Source organism: Rana temporaria, chromosome 2 (assembly GCF_905171775.1).
Source record: "Rana temporaria chromosome 2, aRanTem1.1, whole genome shotgun sequence".
NCBI lineage: Eukaryota > Metazoa > Chordata > Amphibia > Anura > Ranidae > Rana > Rana temporaria.
Genome location: NC_053490.1, coordinates 453591277 through 453617436, shown reverse-complemented (window position 1 = coordinate 453617436; position 26160 = coordinate 453591277). Strand labels below are relative to the sequence as shown.

Below are 26160 nucleotides of genomic sequence, written 5' to 3'. Positions count from 1 at the left end.
ACACTACAGTACACCATATAATGAGTGGATATTTTTAGTCCCCCCGATACTAACCAACAACATGGCCGCGACAACTTCCTCCTTACCCAGTGTTTTGTCAAAAGAGTCAACTCGACCTGTACAGTAATGCATATGCTGCCGGTGTTCTGTGAAAACAGGCAACTCATTCGAAACTCCAATTATTGGAAGTGATGTGGTTGAAGATTTTGGCAAATTTGAGTTTTTGGCAGAACACCGGGCCGCTACTAGAGAGAAGACAAAGCCATTGTTCTATCAGATTAGTGAACCCCCTCGGATAATGTAACTGAATTGACATTTCGTCAACTGCGTCTGCGTTCCACCGATACCAGGTTTGCTAATCTGACAGAACACCTGCAGTCAGAAGAAGGGGGCGGTTATCACACTACACCCAGCTACATCTTGAATTCCACAGTAATTTTAGCAATAAAGTGAGTGCATATAAATAAATGTAAAAAAGTGACATCTGTGATGCTGTTTTGATGTTACATTTTGAAAGAACTGGACGCCAGCAGTAGGAAGGTGGCGTAGGCCATGGAAATCGATGGACAGCCGCACTCCGGATAAACTTGAGAAAGTTGTCTTTATTGATAAAAGTAAGACATGTACATCCAAAGATACAGTCACATAAGGGGACAGCCAACGCGTTTCGCACACAGTTAGTGCTTACGTGAAACGCGTCGGTTGTCCCCTTATGTGACTGTATCTTTGGATGTACATGTCTTACTTTTATCAATAAAGACAACTTTCTCATGTTTATCCGGAGTGCGGCTGTCCATCGATTTCCATGTTTTCCATGTCTGCCTAGTGCATTGCCAGCACCTTGGGCTCCTGGGAGGTTCCTCCAATTGTCTGCTAAAGATCCACCTGGAGCGGTGACTCCCTTTCCGTGGCGTAGGCCATGTTGGTACACCCTGCACTGCTCAGTGCTAATCCTTTGGGCTTTCAAAATTTTAAATCCAAACATCATCACAGATGTCAATATACTATATTTATACGCTCATTTTATTGCTAAAATTACTCTGAAATTCAAGACGTAGCTGGGTATAGTAAGATGTCTGCTGCCGCCTTCGTTTGACTGCATGTGTTCTGTCGGATTAGCAAACCTGGTAGCTGATTCTAAAACACAGATTCTACAATACAATCACATCGGGCCAGATTCTCAAAGAGATACGACTGTGTATCTCCTGATACACTGTCGTATCTCTGAGTTTGGCCGGTCGTATCTATGCGACTGATTCATAGAATCAGTTACGCATTGATATGCCTAAGATCCGACAGGTGTAACTGTGTTACACCGTCGGATCTTAACTGCAATTTTAAAATGGCCGCTGGGGGCGTTCTCTCTGATTTACGGCGACGATATGTAAATCAGCGAGATACGCCAATTCACAAACGTACGCGGGCCCGACGCAGTCACTTTACGTCATTTACGTAAGCGTTTTCCCGGCGTATACTTACCCCTGCTTCTTTGAGGCGCAGCCAATGTTAAGTATGGCCGTCGTTCCCGCATCAAATTTTTTTTTTTACGTCGTTTGCGTACTTTGATTCACAAAAGCGCTGGACGCAAGTTACGCTCACGCCGAAACCAATGACGTCCTAGCGACGTCATTGGGAGCAATGCACGCCGGGAAAATTCGTGGACGGCGCATGCGCATTTAAATCGGCGCGGGGACGCGCCTGATTTAAATACTACACTCCCCCTAGCCGCGGAATTTGAATTCCGCCGGGGGATTTACGATACGCCGCCGCAAGTTTGGAGGTAAGTGTTTTGTGACTTACCCACTTGCCTCTAAAATTTGCGGCGGCGGATCTTAAATCGGATAGATTGCGCGGATCTAAAGATCTGCTGATCTATCTGAATCTGGCCCATCATGTCTGTCAGCTCCTCCCGCTCCGATCCACAGCGATCACACCTGGGGATCAGCTCCCCATTATCTGTACACCATTCACCCCCATTCTACTTCACCGAGTGTGGCAATGTACAAGGCCAGCAGGAGCCTTCCTCACTCTACCCATATGAATGTTTATGTAGCGCCAACATCTTCTACAGCGCAGTATAAGGATATTTGTCCTTCCAGCGACCCCGTCAATGCAGGGACATTCTTTTTTTCAGGGACATCAAGGATGCAGGGACGTTCTTTTTTCCAGTGACACAACATATGCAGGTGCGTGTCTACCTAAGACCCTGTTCACCCTGTACTGTAGTGACCTTTGTTTTAATTGTATTTATTTTTTTGTGGGGGTGGTGCAAGTAGCTGGCCTTGCCTAGGTCACAAAATAGTCTAGCATCTGTGTTCTGCCAAAAACTTGCCATCATTTCCAACCACGTCACTTCCGAGGACTCTCCAGCATCAATATTTGAAGATTACGAAAAATAAAGGTAACCTCTAGGGTTTGGGATTATGCGGGCAACAATAATAATCAAAAAATATATATAAAAAAGGTAATTTATTATACAAATATAGAAAAAAAAACATTCACACCGGATGCGGTGTGAAGGCTGGGAATTTTTTCTGATATTGTTTAAAAATGAAAAACAATTTTTTTGATTTGTTATAGATAAAATATATAATTTGATATCCCTGAAGAAGAACGAATCTTAATAGTTGTTTGAAACGCGTTGGATGAGCCATCTTTCAACTGTCTCCTCCTTGGAAAATTAGAATTGTGGCATTATATCTTTTGTCATTTATTTTCCTTGTTTCATGTTTTTATACAATTTGTATTGTATAATTATTTTTTCTATATTTGTATAATAAATTACCTTTTTTATATATTTTTTTTGATTATTATTGTTGCCCACATAATCCCAACCCTAGAGGTTACCTTTATTTTTCGTAATCACTGAGGGATGATGGCAACTTCATGTGCCCTTGCATGAGCTGGTCTATTTACCATATTTGAAGATTTGGATGAGTTGTCTGTTTTGTCAGAACACTGGGTAAGTAGGAAAAAAGTTGTCACAGCCTTGGAGGCGGCCATGTTGTTGGCTAGTATCGGGCGGACTAACAATGTCCACTCATTATATGGTGAACTGTACTGCCGATGTTCTGTCAAAACAGCCAATTGGTCCAAATCTACAATTATTGGTGCTGCAGAGTAACCAGAAGTGACGTGGTTGGAGATTTTGGTGAGTGTTCTGTCAAAATAGGCAATTCATCAAGATCTCCAATTACGTCAATTCCGGTTACTGTAAACCATCATTAATTGGAGATTTCGATGACTTGCTGTTTTGACACAACACCGGCAAGCGTGTGAACTCTGGTACATAAAGACTTTGCTGTTTTGACACAAAAGCGGGTAACAAGGGGGAAAAGTTGACGCTGCCACGTAGGCGGCCATTTTGCTAGTTAGTATTGGAGTGTGTCCTGTTTTTTTTTTTTTATATATATATATATATATATATATATATATATATATATATATTCACCTGAAAGGGCGGTGTAGCTCTTCTGCCTCTTCCTCCACCGTGGTGGATCTTCTGCCTCATCCTCGGTCACGGTGTCTTCTAGAGAATGGTGCGAGCTGCCTTATGGGAACTGTGTGTAACCCAGGAGGCAGCCGCCCATTCACAAAGCGCCGCCCGAGTCGTGCATGCGCAGTAGGAAACGTACAGTGAAGCCGTAAGTCTTCCATGCCTGTTTCCCTTAGTTAAGATGGAGGCGCCAGGACCGAGCGATCACCGTCGGTGGACCAACATAGCGGCCGAATAGTACAGGTGAGTGTCCTTATTAAAAGTCAGCAGCTACAGTGTTAGTAGCTGCTGACTTTAAAAAAAAATTGCGGGTGGAATCCTGCTTTAAGTACAGTATTTTGAAATCCATAAAACACTGTTTTGATGTTGAATTTTAAAAAGCAGTGGCATGTCTGCTGATCTCACACGTTTGCTAATCTCACAAAATACCGCTGCTTTTAATCACTTCAATACCTGGCATTTTCACTCCCTTCCTGCCCAGGCCAATTTTCAGCTTTCAGCGCTGTAACATTTTGAAAGGCAAAATTGTACCCAAATAACACTTTGATCATTTTTTCCCCATAAATAGAGCGTTCTTTTGGTGGTATTTGATCACCTCTGCAGTTTTTATTTTTTTCGTGATAAACAAAATAATAACGACAATTTTGAAAAAAACAATGGGCCAGATTCACAGAAGAAATACGCCGGAGTATCTACTGATACTCCGGCGTATTTTCAAATTTGCCGCGTCGTATCTTAATTTGTGATTCACAAACAAGATACAACGGCTTTTGGCTAAGATCCGACAGGTGTTCGGCTTCGTACGCCTTCGGATCTTAGGCTGCAATACTTCGGCCGCCGCTGGGTGGAGTTTGCGTCGTTTTCCAGCGTCGGGTATGCAAATTAGCTTTTACGGCGATCCACGAAGCTACTCGCGTGCGTTACGTCGTTTTTTCCCGTCGCAAAGTTAAGCCATCTTTTTCATGGCTTAACTTTACACCAGCCATGTTAAAGTATGGCCGTCGTTCCCGCGTCAAATTGAATATTTTTTTTTTTCGGCGTAAGTACGTTACGCACGTCGCCATTCACAAACACGTCGGGGCGCCGTAATTTCGCGCAAAGCACATCGGGAAATTTACTAACAGAGAATGCGCAGAACGTTCGGCGCGGGAGCGCGCCTAATTTAAATGGTACACGCCCCATTTGAATTAGGCGGGCTTGCTCCGGACGTTTTTACGTTACTCTGCCGCAAGTTTATACTCAAGTGCTTTGTGAATCAAGCACTTACGAGGAAAACTTGCGGCGGTGTAACGTAACGACGATACGTTACGCCGCCGCATTTGTACCTGAATCTGGCCCAATATTTTTTACTTTTTGGTATAATAAATATCCCAATTTTTTTATTTATTTTTTTATAATTTTTTCCTCAGTTTAGGCCGATATGTATTCGTCTATTTATTTTTGGTAAAAAAAAAAGCGCAATAAGCGTATATTGATTGGATTGTGCAAAAGTTATGGCGTTTACAAAATAGGTTATTGATTTATAGCATTTTTAGTATTATTATTTTTTTTCTAGTAATGGCGGTGATCTGCGATATTTATCGGGAGTGTGACATTGCGGCGGATACATCGGACACTTTTGACAGTATTTTGGGACCATTGACAATTATTCGGCGATCAGTCCTATATGTATGCACTGATTACTGTGTAAATGTCATGGCAGGGAATGGGTTAACACTAGGAGGTGATCAAGGGGTTAAATGTGTTGCCTAGGGAGTGATTCTAACTGTGGGGGGAGGGGACTGACTAGGGGAGGAGATCAATCAGTGTTCCTATATACTAGGAACACACGATCGGTCTCCTCTTGCCTCACAGGACACCCTGTTTACACACCCAGACCCACGTTGCTGCTCTGTGATGAGCAATCGAGGGTGCCCAGCGGACATTGTGGCCGCTGGGCACATGCATCGGCTGAGTGACGCGGCGGGTGCGAGCCCCCTACAACGCCGGGAAGCCGAGGACGTCATATGACACCCACCCAGGATGGCAGAGCCACTCTGCGGGCGTCATATTACAATGGCTGGGATGGGAAGTGGTTAAGATTCAACATCAAAACAGTTTGACGGATTTGAAAATACAGTATTTCACTATATAAGCTCAGTTTACTGGTAAACATAAGTGTGAAATTCAAGATTTCGGTGGGTGTAAAAAGATGTCTGCCTGCCACCTTCTGACTGTAGTGTGGGTGTACCAAGATGGCCGTAACGGAACGCCACTTCGGTTGCACTTTCTGTTGGGTAGCGGCTTTCTGATAAAACAGAGCAGACTAACACTATCCGCTTATAATACCGTTTAGTGTAAACGATTGCCGGTGTTGTGTCAAAAATCGCCAATTTCTGACCGTTTACAGTAACCGGAAGTGACATAATTGGTGAATTGCCTATTTTGTCAGAAAAGCTGAGTGTGAATGAACACTTTCCGCAACTTTAGAATCACCTCAGATGTGGTAACTGAACGTCCAGTGGTATAAAACGTACATTATATTGCTAGTAAAGACCACACAAAGTTATGAGCCATTGGAGTTAAATTCTCAAAAAATAAATCAAACACCAATTGCGGGAATTTCGAACGTTTTTAGTTGTCAAGCATTGAAGAATGGGCGGGGCATACCCCGGTAGTGGCGGGGATTCTCCTGATACAAATCACAGAGTCCCCCCCCCCCTCCTTCCACACACGCCACACGGAGGAGCTTTGTCCCAGGCGGGGCCCGTAGTGGGCGGTCCTACCATTATATAAGAGGGATGGCGGGGAGGGACGAGCTCCGGGGATAAGCCGGAGATTGGAGTGCACTAATCATACAACAACATGGCCCCTGTCCTTCTCATCCCCGCCATTGTCGTGGCGCTGTACATCCTCATCTACTACAACTTCATCCAGGGAAGACAGTGCAAGAGCGAGCAGAGACTGAGGGGGAGGACAGTCATCGTCACCGGTGAGACGGGGGCATGGAGTATAGTGACAGGAGGAGGAGAGGGGGACATGGAGTATAGTGACAGGAGGAGGAGAGGGGTACATGGAGTATAGTGACAGCAGAGGGAGGGGGGACATGTAGTATAGTGACAGGAGGAGGAGAGGGGGACATGAAGTATAGTGACAGCAGAGGGAGAGGGGGACATGGAGTATAGTGACAGCAGAGGGGGGGGGGGGACATGGAGTACAGTGACAGCAGAGGGAGAGGGGGGCATGGAGTACAGTGACAGCAGAGGGAGAGGGGGGCATGGAGTACAGTGACAGCAGAGGGAGAGGGGACATGGAGTATAGTGACAGGAGGAGGAGAGGGGGACATGGAGTATAGTGACAGGAGGAGGAGAGGGGGACATGGAGTATAGTGACAGGTGGAGGAGAGGGGGACATGGAGTATAGTGACAGCAGGGGGAGGGGGGACATGGAGTATAGTGACAGCAGGGGGAGGGGGGACATGGAGTATAGTGACAGCAGGGGGAGGGGGGACATGGAGTATAGTGACAGCAGGGGGAAGGGGGGATGTGGAGTATAGTGACAGCAGGAGGGGGGGACGTGGAGTATAGTGACAGCAGAGGGGAGGGACATGGAGTATAGTGACAGGAGGAGGAGGAGGGGGGGGGCATGGAGTATAGTGACAGGAGGGGATGTGGAGTATAGTGACAGGAGGAGGGGGGGATGTGGAGTATAGTGACAGGAGGAGGGGGGGGATGTGGAGTATAGTGACAGGAGGAGGGGGGGATGTGGAGTATAGTGACAGCAGGAGGGGGGGGGATGTGGAGTATAGTGACAGGAGGAGGGGGGGATGTGGAGTATAGTGACAGGAGGAGGGGGGGGGATGTGGAGTATAGTGACAGCAGGAGGGGGGGGGGATGTGGAGTATAGTGAGGGAGGGATGTGGAGTATAGGGACAGCAGAAGGGAGGGAGGGACGTGGAGTACAGTGACAGCAGGGGGAGGGAGGGACGTGGAGTATAGTGACAGCAGGGGGAGGGAGGGATGTGGAGTATAGTGACAGCAGGGGGAGGGAGGGATGTGGAGTACAGTGACAGCAGGAGGAGGGAGGGATGTGGAGTACAGTGACAGCAGGGGGAGGGAGGGATGTGGAGTATAGTGACAGCAGGAGGGAGGGAGGGATGTGGAGTATAGTGACAGCAGGAGGGAGGGATGTGGAGTATAGTGACAGCAGGAGGAGGGGGAGATGTGGAGTATAGTGACAGCAGGAGGGAGGGATGTGGAGTATAGTGACAGCAGGAGGGAGGGATGTGGAGTATAGTGACAGCAGGAGGAGGGGGAGATGTGGAGTATAGTGACAGCAGGAGGGAGGGATGTGGAGTATAGTGACAGCAGGAGGGAGGGATGTGGAGTATAGTGACAGCAGGAGGAGGGGGAGATGTGGAGTATAGTGACAGCAGGAGGGAGGGATGTGGAGTATAGTGACAGCAGGAGGGAGGGATGTGGAGTATAGTGACAGCAGGAGGGAGGGATGTGGAGTATAGTGACAGCAGGAGGAGGGAGGGATGTGGAGTATAGTGACAGCAGGAGGAGGGGGTGGGTGTGTAGTATAGTGACAGCAGGAGGAGGGGGTGGGTGTAGAGTATAGTGACAGCAGGAGGGAGGGGGGGATGTGGAGTATAGTGACAGCAGGTGGGGGGATGTGGAGTATAGAGGCAGAAGAGAGGGGCAGGACATGGAGTATAGTGACAGCAGCAAGAGGGGGGGGGTGGAGGAGGACATGGAGTATAGTGAGAGGAGGGTGGCCTGACAATGTGTAGTGATGGGGGGGGGGGGGGGGGTTATGTACAATATACTGACAGTGGGGGATTTGGGAAACTCCCACACCGATAGAGAATAATGACCGATTGGCACACATCCCACACATGCAGAGTATAGTGTCGGGGGGGGGGGGGGACACTTGCCTCCCACGCAGAGTATAGTGTCGGGGGGGGGGGGGGGGGCGACACTTGCCTCTATACATTCTATAGTGATAGATGGACACGCCTGGTAAATGGACAGACAATGATATTTGTGGGTTATGAAGCTCATTTTCCAGCTCTGTTTTCCAGGAGGAAACGTGGGAATCGGGAAGATGACGGCACTAGACATGGCGAAGCGGGGAGCTCGGGTTATCCTTGCGTGCCGGAACAAGGAAACGGCAGAAGCGGCTGCACATGACATCCGCAGAGTGAGTGTCTTATATTCAGGGCTGACCTAGAGAGGCTTACTAGCACACAGTTCCTATGCTGCCCATATAGAATCTGATTGGCCAATCTCTTTTAGATCTGCCAACCACTATGCAATATAAGGGCCTACCTGACTGGATACAGACAGAATGGGTTGTATTGATGTCTCTTTATTACCTAATTATATGTAAAGCTAAAGGAGATATCGGCTTTATGTGTATTTAGTACTGCAGAGAGTGTCCATCTTCCCAGATATCATTACTACTATTGGAAAGGCTTTACAGACGGCCTATAAATAACAGAAGAAACATTGGAATTTGGATTGGATTTGTGACTGGACTCTGGAGATACAGATCACACAAATCTTTCTACATAAGTTGTACCCATTTATCTGCAGTCTTCTCTACAGCCATTCAAAGTCCAGGATTTCTAAAGCTTTTCTGAGCCATGAGAAAGAAGGGGAGGAGCTGAAATTACTCTGCAGAAGTCAGTGAGTGCTGGTTGGAGGGAAGTGACACACCCCCTTCACACAGTACACAGGTACAAAGCTGATGCTGTCAACACAGCCTGTGTGCTGGAGCTCCCTCTCCTGTCGCCTTTTTTCTCGGTGTCAGGGGTAATTCCAGCTGATAGCAGAAATGAATACCACCGACAGAAATGACTCTTGGTGCTCTGGATTGAGACAAGTACACACAATGGAGGGATATGCTTTGTTCATATTTCATGTCTGAGGTTTACAACCACTTTAAGGTTTCTAAATAAACTAAAGGGCCCGTTCACACTAAAGTGGTGGCTGGTGTTTTTCCACACTGGAAGAACGCCAGTCACCGTTCTCACTACAACACAGCCCGAGGTGCATAATGTCACTGATTGTCACCACACAGCAAGTACACCAGACTCCTGTACTGTGACATGAATGAAGTCACACTTCACCTAAGCTTCCAAAAAAAGGAAAATATCCGTAAGCCGCACATCATGAAGCAGATCCATATTTCTGAAGTGAGATAAATGGCCTCCTAAGCCCAAGCTCCAGCCATGCCACGCCCCCAATGCATTTCACTCCACCCCTTGGAGCTTATTCATAGGGTTCCCCGTTATTAAGCTCCAAGGGTCAGAGAGAAACACATACAGCCCATACAGAGTATAGTGACAGAGGAGGAGGTGTACAGCCCATACAGAGTATAGTGACAGGGGTGTACAAGCCATACAGAGTATAGTGACAGGGGAGGAGGTGTACAGCCCATACAGAGTATAGTGACAGGGGTGTACAAGCCATACAGAGTATAGTGACAGGGGAGGAGGTGTACAGCCCATACAGAGTATAGTGACAGGAGGAGGAGGAGGAGGTGTACAGCCCATACAGAGTATAGTGACAGGAGGGGGAGGTGTACAAGCCCATACAGAGTATAGTGACAGGAGGGGGAGGTGTACAAGCCCATACAGAGTATAGTGACAGGGGGTATACAGCCCATACAGAGTATAGTGACGGAGGAGGAGGTGTACAGCCCATACAGAGTATAGTGACAGGAGGAGGAGGTGTACAGCCCATACAAAGTATAGTGACAGGAGGAGGTGTACAGCCCATACAGAGTATAGTGACGGAGGAGGAGGTGTACAGCACATACAGAGTATAGTGACAGAGGAGGAGGTGTACAGCCCATACAGAGTATAGTGACAGAGGAGGAGGTGTACAGCCCATACAGAGTATAGTGACAGAGGAGGAGGTGTACAGCCCATACAGAGTATAGTGACAGGAGGTGTACAGAGTATAGTGACAGAGGAGGAGGTGTACAGCCCATACAGAGTATAGTGACAGAGGAGGAGGTGTACAGCCCATACAGAGTATAGTGACGGAGGAGGAGGTGTACAGCACATACAGAGTATAGTGACAGAGGAGGAGGTGTACAGCCCATACAGAGTATAGTGACAGAGGAGGAGGTGTACAGCCCATACAGAGTATAGTGACAGAGGAGGAGGTGTACAGCCCATACAGAGTATAGTGACAGGAGGTGTACAGAGTATAGTGACAGAGGAGGAGGTGTACAGCCCATACAGAGTATAGTGACAGAGGAGGAGGTGTACAGCCCATACAGAGTATAGTGACAGAGGAGCAGGACGTGTACAGCCCATACAGAGTATAGTGATTGTATAGGGTTCCCCATGATTAAGCTCCAAGGGTCAGAGCAAAATGCATTGGGGGTGTGGCCTGGCTGAAGTTCTCGCTGAGGCTGCCATACATTTCATGCACATGGGTCTGCTTCATGTTATTCGGTTTATGGATCTTTTCCTTTGACATTGCTGCTGCTTGGAGCTAGGACAAGCGCCATGTCCCTGCCTGAACTAACAGTGCGCTAGTTGGACTTTACCTCTACCTGAGCGACACCTAAATTTGGTCTTTTTGAGTTACAAGAGCGTGAGGCAATTAACCACTTGCTGCCCGCCCACTCTCAAATGACGGAGGAGCGGTGTGGCTCTCATTCTGGGAGGATGTCATATGATGGCGCCTCAGAATGGCTGCTCACATGTGTTCCTAGGGCACAGCGTGACCCTGATCTATGTAAAGAGCCGATGGCGTTCCAATCACAGCCGGTCACGTGTAAATGCCGAAGTGCAGTTAACTGGCTCTCCTTGCTTCACACTGACAGTGTGTGGTGAGGAGTGCCGATCCGCGGCATCTCCTCACAGGGGGGACCAGGGTAATTGGGATTCTGATCATCAGTGCCCTGATTACAGTGCCACCTCATCAGCACACATTGGTGAAGGAGAAAAATTACTTATTTACAAAATTTACTGACCAAAACTTTATTTATTTATTTATTTTTTAAAAATCCAAGCAGTGATTAAATTCCACCAAATGAGAGCGCTCTTTGTCTGAAGAAAATGATTAGAAATGTATTTGGTTACAGTGTTTCACGACTGCAAAATTGTCATTCAAAGTGCAACATCACTGAAAAATGGCCTGGGCAGGAAGGGGGTGAAAGTGCCCGGTATTGAAGTGTTTAAACGCACATAATACCACCTCCTTTTACATGTCGCTGCAACCTAAAACTAACTGCTCACCGCACATTAAACTGCTCCAGGGAGTTGTGAAAAAATAAAAGGCTTGGGCTGCAATACTTTTGTCTGGTGCTGTACCTTGCAGTAATTCCTTTTCACCACAAGATGTCCTTAGTCGTCTGTGTTTCTTGACGCCTAGAAGCCTGAGGACATACAGTCAGTGCAGGGTGTTATGGACTCCCCCCTTTTTATATCTTCAGTATAGGATGCAAAGAGCGGCACATAAGTCATCACCTCTGTGCCACTTTCTGTATCGCCAAGCAAAGCCCACTGATGGAATCAGAAGTGGTGGAGAACCCTGTTCATCACATGACTGAGCTGAAGATATTTGGAAAAGGTTAGCAAAGCCTCACTGACATGCAGGAGATCCTCCAGGGGGGGAGGTGGGGGGCGAGACCAAAGTAAGGCTTTAAAGTGGAGTTCCACCCATTTTTTTATGTTTGTCTGTGCTGCATGCTCTAATCTCATAGTGTTCAGAATGGACAATTTTTATTTAATTTGTTGCTTGTAAATACCTTTATTCTGTAGTCCTTCATGACTTCCTCCTCCTTATTTGCCTAGGCTATTTGCAAGGGTTTCTGGGATAGGCATCATGTTTCCCAGTAGTCCTTGCAAACCTGACTGAAACCTATTACATTGCTTGTGCACTGAGCATGTGCGAGATATGCAGAGCTGAAATCCAGGAAGTCATACAGTCTGGCTTCATGATGCCCACACTTAAGATGGCCACGGTCTATTTCTAGATTATAAACTATCTAAATGCTGTAACAACCTTAGTTTACAGTCTAACTTTACTAGAATACATTAAGCTTGTGTATTACAGGGGTATTTATATTTAACAAGTGAAATTGTGGGTGGAACTCCCCTTTAAGATCACTGCACACATTATAAAGTGTAAAATCCCAGATTATCCATTCAGTTTATATCCAGTCAAGCTAGTCTTTCCACTACATAGATTGTAATCTGCGTGGTCAGCTGTTTACAAAGGCGCTGCAATGATTCCTGTCCATACACTGCCATTGTGCTGTTATTTGTGGGGCTGTACACAGAATACGGTCAATTCAGCTTTCTATTATGCTGCAGATGTTTTATTCAGTCTATCTAACGCTTTAAACAAAAGCAGGTTATCCTCCTGGCACTCTCCTTTAGCAGGATGGACTCTTCCTTGTGATTGGCTTTTAGCTCTGACGGCTCAGAAATAAAAGTCATTAAAGGCACAGTCCACCCTTTACAAAATTGTAATAAATGCACCCACATTATTAAAATAAAAGGTGCATTCACTACATTTTTTGAATTGAAGCTTACAAAGAATTTCAGACCTGATCAGAGCAGTGGGGGGGAAATAACAAAGGCTCATGCAGACTTTCTCCAGCCCTGGGTCTGTACAGAGGTACTGTAGAGATTTTCGGTTTTGGGTCTGGAGGAAGAAAACTTGGGACTACAAGAGCTGTGATATTGCCACAGTTGTGCTACATTGAGATCTGCAAGTCCCTCTGGGGCAGTGGCGGATGAGACTTGTACCCTGTTTCCCCAAAAATAAAACCTACCCCTAAAATAAGACCTAGCGTAATTTTCCAGGAGGACTGCAATATAAGCCCTACCCCGAAAATAAGCCCTAGTTTAAAATCCTATAACCCACTCTATTACAGTAGTACATAATGTACAATGTGTGTGTTTCTGTAACATATGCAGGGAAATGAGCTCCGGCAGGTCACAGAAGCGCAGAGCGGTGCTATAATGAAGGTATTTGGCACAATTATATTACAGAAATACACACATTGTACATTATATACTACAGTAATAGAGTGGATTACAAGATTTTACAAGCATTTTAACTAAGTTCACACTGGGGATTCCTAACAGGCAGGTCGAGAGAGGGGAAGAGAAGACAACACATTACATGGTAAGACCTACCCCAAAAATAAGCCCTACTGTGTCTTTTGTTGCCAAAATTAATATAAGACCTGGGCTTATTTTTGGGGAAACACGGGTAGTCCTTTATAAGGTCTTGTGAATGGATGATGTGGGTGAAGCCTTGCATAGCTGTGCAGGGAGAGGGAAGGAACCAGAAATTCAGGAAAGGTGAAAGGTTGGAGGGTGATGGGCTGTGCAATGTAATCAGGTTTCATGCCACACCCCTATTTAGGGCATAACATGACACATGTTGAGAAAGGTGGAATTCTGCTCTAAGTAAGGCTGGGTATACACAATCCGAATACTGGCCGGTTCAGCAGGAACCAGCCAACATTTGGACAGGGTGTACAGGTGCCCGTCTCACAACCGGCTTCTCTTAAACAATCTTGCTGTAAAACGAGCAGTTGATCAGCACTTGTAGCCAATAGCGAAGAGTGCTGATCAGCGTGTTCTGGCAGGGGGTAGTCAGAATACAATAGCACAGCGGGAGATTGTTGTACTAACCCAAGTGATGTTAGTGCAGTAATCCTTTTTTTTTTTTTTTTTTTTTTTAAAGCCCGCTGGGTTGAACAAAATAAAGTGTGTGTATCGAGCTTAAGTGTCCTGTCGCATTAATTATGATGAGATGAACCTCTACTAAAGATACAATTTGAACCTTAAAGGGGTTGTAAAGGTTAAAAAAAAAAATCCTCAATAGCTTCCTTTACCTTAGTGTAGTCCTCCTTCACTTACCTCATCCTTCCATTTTGCTTTTAAATGTCCTTATTTCTTCTGAGAAATTCTCACTTCCTGTTCTTCTGTCTGTAACTCCACACAGTAATGCAAGGCTTTCTTCCTGGTGTGGAGTGTCATGCTCGCCCCCTCCCCTGGAATACAGGAGAGTCAGGACGCTCTCTCTACGTTGCTGATAAGGGAGCTGTGTATTAGAGGGCCTCCTGACTCTCTTGTAGTCCAAGGGAGGGAGCGAGCACGACACTCCACACCAGGGAGAAAGCCTTTTATTACTGTGTGGAGTTAGACAGAAGAACAGGAAGAGGATTTCTCAGAAGAAATGAGGACATTTAAAAGCAAAATGGAAGGATGAGGTAAGTGAAGGAGGACTGCACTAAGGTAAGGTTGCAACCCCTTTAATAGGCAAAGCACAGGTACTTCTAATATATCTGCTTGCATTCAGGGTCTATAAGCACCCTTAATAGGTTGTTGGTTTTTGACATCTGCAGTAGCTGTGCAGATAGAGAACACCTCTGAATTATTGGACTCGGTCGCTGTTCTGGTTTTATGGGCATTTTAGAATACAGTACATCTCTATGAGCTTTGTGTTCTACGTGATTAAGCAGAACAAAATAACTACAGCAGCTTCTCAGTACAGGGAGGGCATCCAGGACGATAACGCATGCAGCTACACACTTCATGTCACATGTATGACTGCTTGAAATTTAATACAAAGGTCACTTATTCCTTTCAGTGGGTGGGTGTGGCAGTGTATACAGTGATTGCGTGCATTCTAATTTACCTGGTTACATGATGGTTTATATAAACGGGGTCACTCTCCTGTATGTTTCCTGCAGTTATCTGGGAACAATGAAGTGCTGTTCATGAAGCTTGATCTTGCCTCTATTGCATCCATAAGGTCGTTTTGCAAAACATTCCTTGATAGTGAACCACGGCTGGATATACTAATCAACAATGCAGGTAAGGAGATGTATACAAAGGCCTCTGGGTAGAACCAGAACATTCAATTCTTTACCGATACAGTGTTGTGGGTAGAAGTACTGTGCGTGTCCTAGTGATTAAAGCCTAGTACCCACGATCAGAAAATCGTACAAAAAATACCACTTTTGAATTAATCATACAACCTAATTGTTCATACACGGCTTTTGTCCAAAATAATTTGAAGGTACAAACACAATTATTCTTGTACAATACCAGATTATACAGTTTTTGTCCGAAAATACAATACATTGCATCACTTCCTTTTTTTTTCCGGTCATATGAGTTTTTTCAGAACTTTAGTAACCTCTTCATTTTCAATATGGAGTCTAGCAGGCAGAAAAGACAATCATTCATCCGATAATCTCATCATGTTTACCAGCCTTTAAGCAGGGCACACACACACCTACTGGTTGAACAAAAACAAAACTGACAGATACCTGCATCAAATCAAGCGATATCCCCTGCCACGCTATTGTATTCTGACAGCAGGCATTCCCATCTCCATGTCGGAACACACAGATCAGCGCTGCAGCCATTGGCTGCAAGCGCTGATCAAATACTGATTTTTCCAGACTGACGGTATAACAGAAGCTGGTCATTAGACTGGCGTGTGTTGAACAGAGGGGAGTACATACTGAAAGTAACCCGGTTCCTGCTGAATTTTGGTATGCCTGGATTTAGGGTAGTTCAGTTGGATATCTACAGGTACTCACTGTGCAATAGTAGAGCTAGGACACATGCTGTAGCAACTGTCTGAAGCTAGGTAACCAGCAGGTTGAATGAAAAAAAAAAAACTCAGATCCCTGCATCCACGGGACAAGGGATGTGGCTGCAAGGATCTCCCCCCCCTGCGCTATTGTATTCTGACGGGAGACTTCTGATCAGAATACACTGATCAGCATTGTGGTGTGCCCAGAGTCCTATCCAGAGGTTGTCTTTTGGTAAATGGATGTATGAGTGCTGCCGGCATTGCTGCAGATGTTGTAGGGGTGGGGGAGGTCAGATGGTCAGTGCTCAGACCTTGCGCCACACACTGCATCAAATTGGTCTGCATGGTTCTTGTCCCAGAAGGAAGCCTCTTCTAAAGATGGTGCACAAGAAAGCCATCAAACCGTTTGCTGAAGACAAGCAGACCAAGGACATGGATTACTGGAACCATGTTCTGTGGTCTGATGAGACCAAGATAAACCTATTTGGTTCAGATGGTGTCAAGCATGTGTGGTGGCAACCAGGTGGGGAGTACAAAGACGAGTGTCCCTTGCCCACAGTGAAGCATGGTTGTGGGAGTGTCATGGTCTGGGGCTGTATGAGTGCTGCCGACACTGGGGAGCTACAGTTCGAGGGAAATTTGAATGCCAACATGTACTGTGACAGACTGAAGCAGAGCATGATCCCCTCCCTTGGGAGACTGGGCTGCAGGGCAATATTCCACCACGAGATTGGCCCCAAACACACCTCCAAGACGACCACTGCCTTGCTAAAGAAGCCGAGGGTAAAGGTGATGGACTGGCCAAGCATGTCTCCAGACTTAAATCCTATTGAGCATCTGTGGGGCATCCTCAAATGGAAGGTGGAGGAGCACAAAGTCTCTAATGGCCACCCAAAATATTGACATTTTCACTTAGGGGTGTACTCACTTTTGTTAGCGGTTTAGACATTAATGGCTGTGTGTAAGTTATTTTGAGGGGACAGCAAAGTTACACTGTTATACAAGCTGTACACTTACTACTTTACAGTGTTGTCGCATGAAAAGGTACAATAAAATATTTACAAAAATGTGAGTGGTGTAGTCACTTTTGTGAGATACTATGTGTGTGTGTGTGTGTGTGTGTGTGTGTGTGTGTATACAGGTGATACTCGAAAAATTTGAATATCGTGCAAAAGTTCATTTATTTCACTAATGCAACTTAAAAGGTGAAACTAATATATGAGATAGAGTCATTACATGCAAAGCAAGATAGTTCAAGCCACGATTTGTCATAATTGTGATGATTATGGCTTACAGCTCATGAAAACCCCAAATCCACAATCTCAGAAAATTTGAATATTACATGTAATAAATAAAACAAGGATTGTACATAGAACAATTTCGGACCTCTGAAAAGTATAAGCATGCAAATGTACTCAGTACTTGGTTTGGGCCCCTTTTGCAGCAATTACTCATTACCTCAATGCGGCGTGGCATGGAAGCCTGTGGCACTGCTGAGGTGTTATAGAAGACCAGGATGCTTCAGTAGCAGCGGCCTTCAGCTCTTCTGCATTGTTGGGTCTCATGTCTCATCTTTCTCTTGGCAATGCCCCATAGATTCTCTATGGGCTTCAGGTCAGGCGAGTTTGCTGGCCAATTAAGCACAGTAATCCCACGGTCATGTGACCAGGTTTTGGTGCTTTTGGCAGTGTGGACAGGTGCCAAGACCTGCTGGAAAATGAAATCTGCATCCCCAAAGAGCTCGTCTGCGGAAGGAAGCATGAAGTGCTCTAAAATCTCCTGGTAGACGGCTGCGCTGACCCTGGACTTAATGAAGCACATTGGACCAACACCAGCAGATGACACTGTGGAAACGTCACATTGGACTTCAAGCATCTTGCAGTGTGTGCCTCTCCATACTCCGGCTCCTTGGTTTCCAAATGAGATGCATTTGCCCTGTTTAGAAAAGAGGACTTTGGACCACTGTCTGTTTTTCTTTAGCCCAGGTAAGATGCTTCTGATGTTCTTTGTTGTTCAGGAGCGGCTTGACAAGAGAATACGACATTTGAAGCCCATGTCCAGGATCCGTCTGTGTGTGGTGGCTCTTGATGCACTGACTCCAGCCTCAGTCCACTCCTTAAGTCTCCAACACTTTTGAATGGCCTTTTCCTGACAATCCTCTCCAGGCTGTGGTCATACCTGCTGCTTGTGCACCTTTTTCTTCCACACTTTTCCCTTCCACATAACTTTCTATTAATGTGCTTTGATACAGCACTTTGGGAACATCCAACTTCTTTTGCAATTACCTTTTTGAGGCTTTCCCACCTTATGGAGGGTGTCAATGAAAGGTTTTCTGCACAACTGTCAGGTCAGCAGTCTTTCCCATGATTGTGATTCCTACTGAACCAGAATGAGAGACCATTTAAAGGCTCAGGAACCCTTTGCAGGTGTTATGGCTTAATTAGCTGATTAGAGTGGAACACTTTGAGCCCAGAATATTGCACCTTTTCACAATATTCAAATTTTCTGAGATTGTGGATTTGGGGTTTTCATGAGGTGTAAGCCATAATCATCACAATTATGACAAATCACGGGTTGAACTATCTTGCTTTGCATGTAATGAGTCTATCTCATATATTAGTTTCACCTTTTAAGTTGTATTAGTGAAATAAATTAACTTTTGCACGATATTCAAATTTTTCATGTGTATGTATGATTTTTATTTTTTCTCAAATGTGCTTGTTCTAACTAAGAGTCGGGTTTTCTCAAGCATTTATAAGTTACCTTTAGGACGTCCGTGTAAAAAGAAGGCAGGTAGAGATGTTCCCATAGGAGACATAGGTGACATTTTCGTGGGTATACTAGTTTTGCCTCTAGTATCCTGGTAAGGGCATCAAGCACCTTGTGTCCCACTGGAGTCCCTTGATCCCCCTAGATCAGCCCTTTTCAACAGGGTTCCATGGCACCCTGGGCTTCCTCCAGAGGTTTCTTGTGAAGGGAGCAGTGGCAGTTTGGTGCTCAGTGTGTAGGTGGGAAATTGGTGTAGAAAGGGCACTACAATTTTCACTCTGCATTTTCTTTTTGTATTCCTTTATTTTATTATAAGATTGTCTCTTGGGGTACATCACAGGACACAACAAATCTTCCCTCTTGTATGGTTCCTCACTGCTTGCTACGAAACAGAGGCTGTACTGTGCAGCACGATTATGCCTGGAAAGGGAAACCTGCCACATGAAGGCAACTTGGTGTCCTTATGTAAATTTTTTGATTGCTTTACTCTACGTTCTGCTATGCATCTACTCTATAATCTAACGTATACAGTTTTCTTGTGTAACCAGTTGGCACATTTCTGACAGTAGTGCACTGTACTTAAAGCAGAGTTCCACGTATTTTTTCGGTTTTAGTAAGTCAGCAGCTACAAAGTGTAGCTGCTGACTTTTAAAAAAACACACACTCACCTGTCCCAGGGTCCAGCGATGCGGCTGCCCGAATCCTCGGTCCTCTCCCTGGTGCCGGTTTCCGTCAGATTAGGAGACCCCTCAGATCTGGTAAAAGAAATGACGTTCCACTGCGGCCATCTTGGTACACCTTGCACTCAGCCGCAGTAAACCTATAGAAGGCCACAAGCGGACATATTTTTACACCCACCAAAGTCTTGAATTTCAAACTTATTTTTACAAGTAAACAGATTATATAGTGAAATACAGTATTTAGAAGTCTGACACCGTTTTGATGTTGAATTTTTAAATCGGCAGCAAGCCTGCTGATCTCACAGGTTTGCTAATCTGACAGAACACTGCTCAACAGTAACCTGCTCAAAACATTCTGACGGATTTCAAAATACTGTATTTCACTATATAAGCTCAGTTTACTGGTAAAAAGAAGTGTCAAATGCAAGATTTCGGTGGGTGTAAAAAGATGTCCGCTGCCGCCTTCTGACTGTAGGCTTGGTGTACCAAGATGGCCGTGGCGGACCATCACTTCCGTTACCGAATCTGACGGGTTGCTTAATCTGATGGAACACCGGCATCACTAGTGTGGGCTTCACAGCCGGGTGCACACTGAACATGCACGTGTCTTCCTGCGCATCCTGATTGGCCGAGCAATCTTCTGGGACCTGTGACGTGTCTCAGAAGATTGCAGGGAGAGAAAGTAGTTCCCTAGGCGGTGCGAGAGGAAGTGGGAGCTGGGTACCTGTCTAAACGAGGTCCCCCCCTTCCAAAAAAAATGACATCCCAAAAGTGGAAGTTCATCTGTTGGGTGGCACTCTGCTTTTAAGGCATGCTATAGTTCTGATAAATTCTTAATTTTACTTGGTAGGGACAGTGATAGTTTTTTCTTAGGCCGCGTACACGCGATAGGTCAAAACCGATCGTGTGTGGGCCCCATCGGTCAGTTATCCTTCGGTCAAAAAATTTAGAACTTGCTTTAAAATTTTAACTGATGGACGCCTAACCGATAGGTCAAAACCGATCGTTCGTATGCAAAAGCATTGGTTAAAAACTTGCGCATGCTCAGACGCATGCTTGGAAGCATTGAACTTCGTTTTTTTTCACCGCGTTCTGACACGATCGGTTAATTAACCGATGGTGTGTAGGCGCATGGGACCGTTCTCAACGGATGGACCGATCGTGTGTACGCGGCCTTAGATATTCTTGATGTCTTATTTTTACCCCTTTTCTGTTGAGGAGTGAGCAGTGTTTTGTATGATTTTAAGATATATTGTTCATTATAACCCCTATATCTACTTTCCTGAAGTAACTGTATTTACTGTATAACATTATTTTGACTCAACGCTACTCGGCTATAATGCTGTGGGTTATTTTGTGTTTTTGAAAACCTACAAAACCCCTAATAAAGTTTTTTTGATAAAAAAAAAAAGAGAAAAAAATACAGTAGAAGCTATCGCTGTGAAAACTATGGTAAATTTTTGAAACTGTAATGCTATTCAGAGCTGATGTCTTAAAACAAATGATGTGTAAAGAATTAAATGATGTGCAAGTATCTGCAGTCCTAATCATGTTGCATGTTTTGATCCCTGCAGGCCTGACTGCTAAAGGCAAGACCGAGGATGGCTTCAATATGGTCTTTGGCGTCAATCACCTAGGGCATTTTCTACTGACTCATTTACTTCTGGATCGCCTTAAGCAGTGTACCCCAAGCCGCATTGTTGTTCTTGCATCTAATGCTCATAAGATGGGAAGAATCAACTTTAAGAACCTAAACCCGGCTGGTGAAACCTGGCTAGAAATATTTAGGACCTATAGCGACAGCAAACTTGCAAATGTTTTGTTTGCCCGAGAGTTGGCCAACCGATTACAAGGAACGGAGGTGACTTGCTACGCTGTCCATCCAGGTATGTAACAAAGCTCTGTGGATAAGCGGGATATAGAATAGTAGCAGTATTCTCCTACCTATGGCAAATCGACCCTCAGTTTGCGTCTTATTTTGTCAGTTCCCCATGGTTTCAGGGAGATTTGCACTTTTTTAATGTTAATTGGTATACTGCTTTAATTTGACACTTCCCCGAAAACAGCTATTATGGGGTGTGAAGTAAAATATGCATTTATTTCGTATTCGGTGACAATTTTAACGCTTTTACTGCTAAATAAGTGGCCTACACTTTTACAGCTGGCTGAAGTGTGGGGTCACTCCTCTTGCAACAAGCAGGGTTCCTGGGGTCTCCTGGAGCAGCTTTTGTTGGAGGTAGAAGGGATAGCCACCTAATCTGAGACTCTGAGTAGTTCCTGCCCATGTAGCAGCCTATGGCATTCACTCATGAAACAAGAAAAGCTGCTCCAGGTGAATGAGTCTCTGGTCAATCCCCACACACACCAGTCAGGTTCTAGCCCAGCTCACATGCTGTTTAACGTGTAGAAATAATTCTGAAAAATCCTTCATGTGACAAGTGATTGACAGATGGAGCAGGGGACAAAGAGGTAGATGCGTTTTGTGCAAATGTCAGCGCTTAGTCATTACCTTGGTAGTCGTGTGTGTGTGCACATATAGTTGCCCATGGCAGTGATATAGTGGGAGGAGAACATTTTAAAAATATTAATTTAGAAAAGGGGGAAAAAACAAACAAAACCATGACATCACAAAAACATTACATGTGTTAACCACGTTCAGTAATCATTTTTGACAGTAGCCCTCTGTTTCATCTGCATATGTGGCTAGTGGTACATTGTGCTCAGAAGGAGACGTTTGTGTCAGTAGTGAGTACTCTGGAGGCATAGAAATAATTTGCGTATCTCTCTCCTCTCTTCACAGGGGTAGTTCACACAAATTTAGGACGCAACTTCCCATCCTGGCTTCAGGTGCCACTTTTCCCTTTTCTTTGGCTCTTCCTTCGGACATCCATGGATGGTGCACAGACCTCCATTTACTGTTCTGTAGAAGAAGACATTGAGCAGTACAGTGGACGTTACTTTAACAACTGCCGGGTTGAACAGGTCCCGCCCCACGCCCGTGATGACGCTGTGGCCAAGAAGCTGTGGGAAGTTAGCGAGGATCTCCTGGGCCTGAACAAATAATTTATTCCTCATATATGCTTTAACTTCAGGGATGTTCCAAATTCTGCCTAAACCTTTGTAGTCATTTACTGTTTCATATTATGGGGAATAACCAAGTTTGGTTTAAATGAGAGGTTTAAATATAGTACCTAAACTTGGTTATGTAATACTGGAGTAAAAGTTTTGAGTCTAGAATTTTTTTATTTTTTTATTATTTTAGAGCAAGTAGGCCAAATCTTTAAAAGCCCCCCCCCCTTTTTTATGAGTAGACCGCACTCCATCTCTTTATAGACCTGTAGGTTTCACCCCTTTAAAAAAACAGCTGATTTGGCTGAGGTTCACATATGAACACATATTGTATACTTATCTGGAACCACTAAACGGTTTGGCGTCTCTCTGGCATTCTGGTGGCATAACACTCTGTTCTTGAGCTTTGTGTTGCCGTTCTAACAAAGTCCAACTCTCCCTCTTTAAATTTTTTATTATTTTACACTTTGGACAATGAAAACTAGAGAAGGGGAAGACCCTGCAGGAAGAGCGAGACTATTGAAAGAGTAAAAACACAGCCAGCAACAATGGCAGGGAATGTCTGGTAGTGGTTCATTCCACTAGACCAGGGGTAGGCAACCTGGGGCCCTCCAGCTGTTGCAGAACTACAAGTCCCATCATGCCTCTGTGAGTAATTAAAACTGCCAGCCTTGGAATGCCTCATGGGAAATTTCCCATGAAGGGCTACTGGTTGCTTACCCCTGCACTAGACTACACCTATAGCTGACCTCTATCTTTTAGGTGGACTGACTTGTATAGTGAGAGAATTTCTGTGGCTGTTGCAATTTTAGAATCTGTTCAGCCTTTTCGACGTGACACGGTTTTCTGAAATTTTGTTGTAGATGTCGATTTGGGTTACTGGTCCCCAAAAAGTGTCAGTGTATGGTTTGTCTGCCGCAATATCGCAGTCCTGCTATAGGTTGCCGATCTCCGCCATTACTAGTAAGTAAAAAAAAAGCTCAGTTTCTAGGCGCTATAACTTTTGCATAAACTAATCCAATATACGCTTATTGGAATTTCTTTTAACAAAAATATGTAGCAGAATACATATTGACCTAAATTAAGATTTTTTTTTTTTTTTTTATAGCACAAAAAAATTAAAACCACCAAGGAAGCTTTATTCGTGGGGGAATAAAGGACATACATTTTATTTGGGTACAGTGGGTGCGCGACTGCGCAATTGTCAAAGTAGCGCAAAATGGCCTGGTCATTAAGGGGGGTAAATCTTTCAGAGGTCGAGGGTTTTTTTTTTGTTTTTTTTTTATATTTTCTTTGATCTTTTACCTTCATCCTTATTTGTATTACAAGGGATGTTTACATTCCTTGTAATAGGAATAAAAGTAATAAAAAAATTTAAAGTGCATCCCCATCCCTATGTGCTCGAGCACAGAAGAAAACGCATACATAAGTCGCGCATGCATACATAAAGGGCATTCCCACCACACATGTGAGGTATCACTGCGAACATTGGAGCCAGAGCAATAATTCTAGTGCTAGACTACCTCTATGGGTCCTTTCACACATGCATGTCTGTTTTTCACGGACTCCGCTTGCTCAGCAGGGATCGATTTGTTGATCCCCAATGAACCGGCAGATGACAAGTCGCCTCTGCTCACTGTGCAGAGACGGACCTGTCAGAGCCCCGCTCTCCTCTATGAGGGATCGGATGAAAACAGATCCGCCTATCCATTTTTAGCCGATCTGCCAGACTAATGTAAAATGGTTTCCATTCGTCTGGATTTAGCGGATCGGGTGTCAGCGGACATCCGTTGCTCCATAGAGATACATGGAGCGTCCATTCGGGTCTGCCTGAAAAACGAACAGGCAGACCTGAACAGTGTAAGGGCCCTAAGGCTGGGTTCACACTAATGCACGTTGTTTGCGGCTTACCCAATTTGCATGTCAGGAGACTGTGACTGGCTCCCAATGGAGCCACTTCACACAACTATGGGACGGCTGTGGAGCGAATTGCACAAAAGTTCTGTGCGTCTTTTCCAGGTTCGTTTCAGGTTCAAATTTAGCCAAAAATTCGGACCTGAAATGGTGAACAGGGACATGCCGGACCCCTGCTGTGAGCCATTCTGTACGGCAGTGTGAACCCAGCCTATCTCTGTAAAGGCATTAAAAATCTCCATAGGTGACGTTTTAAAGTACTGTAGTTTGTTGACATTCCATGAGCATGCGCAATTTTAAAGCGTGATATATTTGGTATCTGTTTACTCGGCGTAATGTAATTTTTCACATTTTGCAAAAAAATTGGGGTATATACTAACTTTTTTTTTTTCATTCAAGTCATTCCCCCCCCCCCTTCCCCCCAAAAAAATCCCCGAAAAATTGCATTTGCAAAACCACTGCCCAAATACCATGTGACATACAAAAATTGCAATGTGTTTGAGGGTTATAATGACATTTCGAGCAAAAAATACTACTTTGAACTTGTTAAAAGAAAATGTCCTGCCATGGAGTCTCAAGGCACAGTGAGATCCCTTCATGATGTGTGTAGCGGGTTGGAAGACCTTAGGACTTCTGTACAGATACCCTGCTTCCAGATTCCTCCAAATACCTAAAAAGCCATTAAATGGGTTGTTACACAAACTAAGGCTCTATTGACATCTATGCAAGTTGCTTTTAGCGTTTCTGCATTTTTGTAATTATGCTTTTGCGTGGATTTTTTATTTTTTGTTGCTGTATATAACTGGTTGCCAAGGAGCAGGTCAGGAAGCTGGCCACTGCGTCCTTGGCGACGGATAAGCCATCAGCTGTCAGCAGGCTTTCCCTCCGACATCGGAATGTGAAAAAAAAAAAAAATTACCAGTTAAAAACCCCCCCCCAAAATTCATACCAGACCATTATCCGAGCATGCAAGCCTGGCAGGTCAGAAAAGGGAGGGGGATGTTGATGGGGACAAGGGCCTCTTCCTGACAACCCTGGCTGATGGTTGTTGGGGGTCTGTGATCGGGGGGCTTATCTGAATTTGCAAGCACCATTTAACAAGGGGGGGCGCCCATATCCCGCTCCCTATGTGAAAGGTATTGGGTGTATCGTCTTACCCCTACCCATTCACCAAAAAAGCAGTGAAATGTGAAGAAAACAGAGTTTTTTTGACAAGTCCTTTATTTAAAAAAAAAAATAGCTCTGTCTTCTCCCCGAGCCGTCTTCTCCCGCGGCGCCGGTTAGCTGCTAAAAACAAGTCTGCTCTTGTCCTGATGACGTTGTCCCTCGCTGTCTGGCATCTCTTAGGTAGCCATGGGGCATGACCATATTACATCATCCGGGAGATGTCAGACAGTAGGGGACGTCACAATGGTGGAAGACTTCATCAGGACAAGAGCAGACCTTTTTGAGGCTAACCGACGGCGTGGGAGAAGACGATGCTATTTTTTCAAATAAAGGACTTGTCAAAAACAGGCTCTTGTTTTACATTTCACTGCTTTTTTGGTGAATGGGTAGGGGTACCATTCACATATTGGGGGGGCTTGCTAAAGGGGGCTTCCAGATGCCGAAAAGACCCCCCCCCCCCCACAGACCCAGACAACCACTGGCAACCAGC

The 26160-nt window shown here is 45.0% G+C and overlaps 1 protein-coding gene across 1 annotated transcript; it reads left to right on the top strand.

Moving 5' to 3' along the window:
* Positions 1–6250: 6250 nt before the first annotated feature.
* Positions 6251–22757, top strand: DHRS13 (dehydrogenase/reductase 13). Its single transcript, XM_040338534.1, has 5 exons — positions 6251–6467; positions 8562–8680; positions 15218–15341; positions 21095–21406; positions 22321–22757. Exons 1-5 carry the CDS (start codon positions 6341–6343, stop codon positions 22581–22583), a joined length of 945 nt encoding a protein of 314 aa, XP_040194468.1. The 5' UTR covers positions 6251–6340; the 3' UTR covers positions 22584–22757.
* The last annotated feature ends 3403 nt before the right edge of the window (positions 22758–26160 follow it).